Genomic DNA, 1,963 nt, shown 5'->3' with positions numbered 1-1,963 from the left:
CCCCCCCCCCCACACACACACACAAACATACCGTATGTATGCGCAAGCACGCACTTGGGCACGGTGGAGCTTTTGACATGTCTATTTAGAGGCCTCAGTGGCAGACCCGATGTGCATGCGCACACGGCCTTGCCTAGCGGCGAAAGGAAACCTGCAGCTTCTTGGTGTCAAGGACAAAACCATCAAGTTGGTCGATGGCCTGTTGGGCCTCGGAGACGCTCTGGAAGTACACAAAGCCAAAGCCACGACTCTTGCCGGTGGCAGGGTCGCGAGTCACCTGGGCCGAGATGTTCTTGCCATGGGCGGCTGCGTGGGGGCATTGTAGAGGTGTGTAACCGCCCGGACCGTTCGGCGAGAGAGAGAGAGAGAGAGAGAGAGACAGAGGGAGCGGAACGAGGATCGAGGAGGAGATGGGCAGCGAGATGGTGAGTCAATCCATCGCGAAGATGCTCGCGCTGGTCCCATGCGAGGGGCGCGCAGCCACTGGCCGACGTTTGGGAACTGTGCGTACCAAAGAGCTCCAAGAGCTGGTCATTGTCCATGCTGGCCGGGATGTCGTACACAAAGAGCGTCAAGTGTTTCGGATGCGAGATGCTGCCCGTGTTGGTGCTGCTGCCGTTGCTGCCATTGCCAGGACCTTGGCCAGCCATGGCGCCCGAGGCCACCGTGGCAGCCGTCGGGATCCCCGGAGCGAGGACCGCGCCCGGAGCCGCGTGCATCGGGACCAGGCGGTGGTGCGGCCCCATCGGAACGGGAACGGCGGTCGGCGTCCCGTTGGAGGCAGCGCCAGCCCCAGCGACGGCGGCTGACCCGGCCCCCGGACCGCCTGGCCCCGAGTGCTGGTGGAACTGAGGGGGGGTGGCATGGATATGCCCATAGTGCACCGGGGTGTAGGAGTGGAAACCGGGCCATGGGCCACTCGCGCCTGGATGGTGATCCATGTGCATGGGCGACCCCGGGGCAGCGGGCGCGGCGGCAGCGCCAGCGCCCGGGTGCGGAGCGAACAGGACCTGGGCGCCGGCCGGCACAACCTGCGCAAAACGCGCGGCCACCGCGGCCGGGGGATTCCCAGCACCAGCCGGCGCCAGCAACACGCCAGCATGAGACAAATGCGCATGCGGGTGATGGGCCAGATGCGGGTGATGCGGATGGTGGCCAAGATGATGTGGGTGATGGGCATGCGGGTGGTGGTGGGCAGCCACCAGGCCCGGGCCCACGTGCAAGTGCGTCAGAGGATGCGCATGGCCACCGCCAGGGCCGGCGGGCGCCCCGGCAAGAGCACCATGCGGGATCGGCCCAGCCGGACCGTTCAGCCCGGCCATGGTCCCATGTCGGGAGTGGTCCTGGCCCGGGTGCCGATGGGTGCCGGCTGGGTGATTGCGACTGACCATGGTGTCCGCCGGTCCGGAGGTGGCCCGGCCACCGGCCGACCGCTGCGGCCCGCGCGAGCTGCTCGACGGGGAGTCGGCCACACGCACAGTGAGCACGCGATCCGACCGGGTGGGGCTACCGTCCAGGCTGTCAATGGCCTTGCGGGCGCCCTGGTCGTTGTCAAAGCGAACAAAGGCAACACCTCGGCTGATGCCGGAGTTGGGATCTGCCGGGGGCAGGAGTGTTGGTCGTGGTGTGTGTGTGTGTGTGTGGAGGGGGGGGGGGATTAGTGTACCTGCTCAGGGGGGGTGGGGGAGAAAAGCAGGAGGGCCAGGCGGCGATCGGTCGAGGCCGGAGTAAATGCGCATCAATCGCGACACGCACTGACGAGAATTTTGACATCCGTCACTTGGCCAAACTGGGAGAAAAGCTTAAAAAGGTCCTCGCGCGTGGTTTCCGGGTCGAGGCCAGCCACGTAGAGGTTGTTGTTGGTGCGCGGCCGGGAGACCGCCACACGCAGGGACTTGTCCCCGATCTTGTGGCCATTCAGGTCTCGGATGGCCGCCTGAGCCTCGTTTCCTGTGTGTGTGTG

The 1,963-nt window shown here is 66.0% G+C and overlaps 1 protein-coding gene across 1 annotated transcript in view; it reads right to left on the bottom strand.

Annotated features, from left to right (window-relative positions):
- Positions 1–28: 28 nt before the first annotated feature.
- H696_02259 (hypothetical protein) overlaps positions 29–1,963 on the bottom strand; it is a gene marked incomplete at its 5' end in the record, with an annotated part of 2,629 nt that continues 694 nt past the window's right edge. Inside the window, 3 exons of the mRNA XM_009496161.1 lie at positions 29–306; positions 512–1,597; positions 1,756–1,950. Coding sequence (XP_009494436.1) covers positions 134–306; positions 512–1,597; positions 1,756–1,950 — 1,454 coding nt within the window. The 3' untranslated portion in view covers positions 29–133. The remainder of the gene's footprint in view (positions 307–511; positions 1,598–1,755; positions 1,951–1,963) is intronic.

This window comes from Fonticula alba (assembly GCF_000388065.1).
Source record: "Fonticula alba strain ATCC 38817 unplaced genomic scaffold supercont2.3, whole genome shotgun sequence".
NCBI lineage: Eukaryota > Rotosphaerida > Fonticulaceae > Fonticula > Fonticula alba.
Note: the sequence above shows the minus strand (reverse complement) of the source record. Positions and strands in the feature narration are given on the sequence as shown.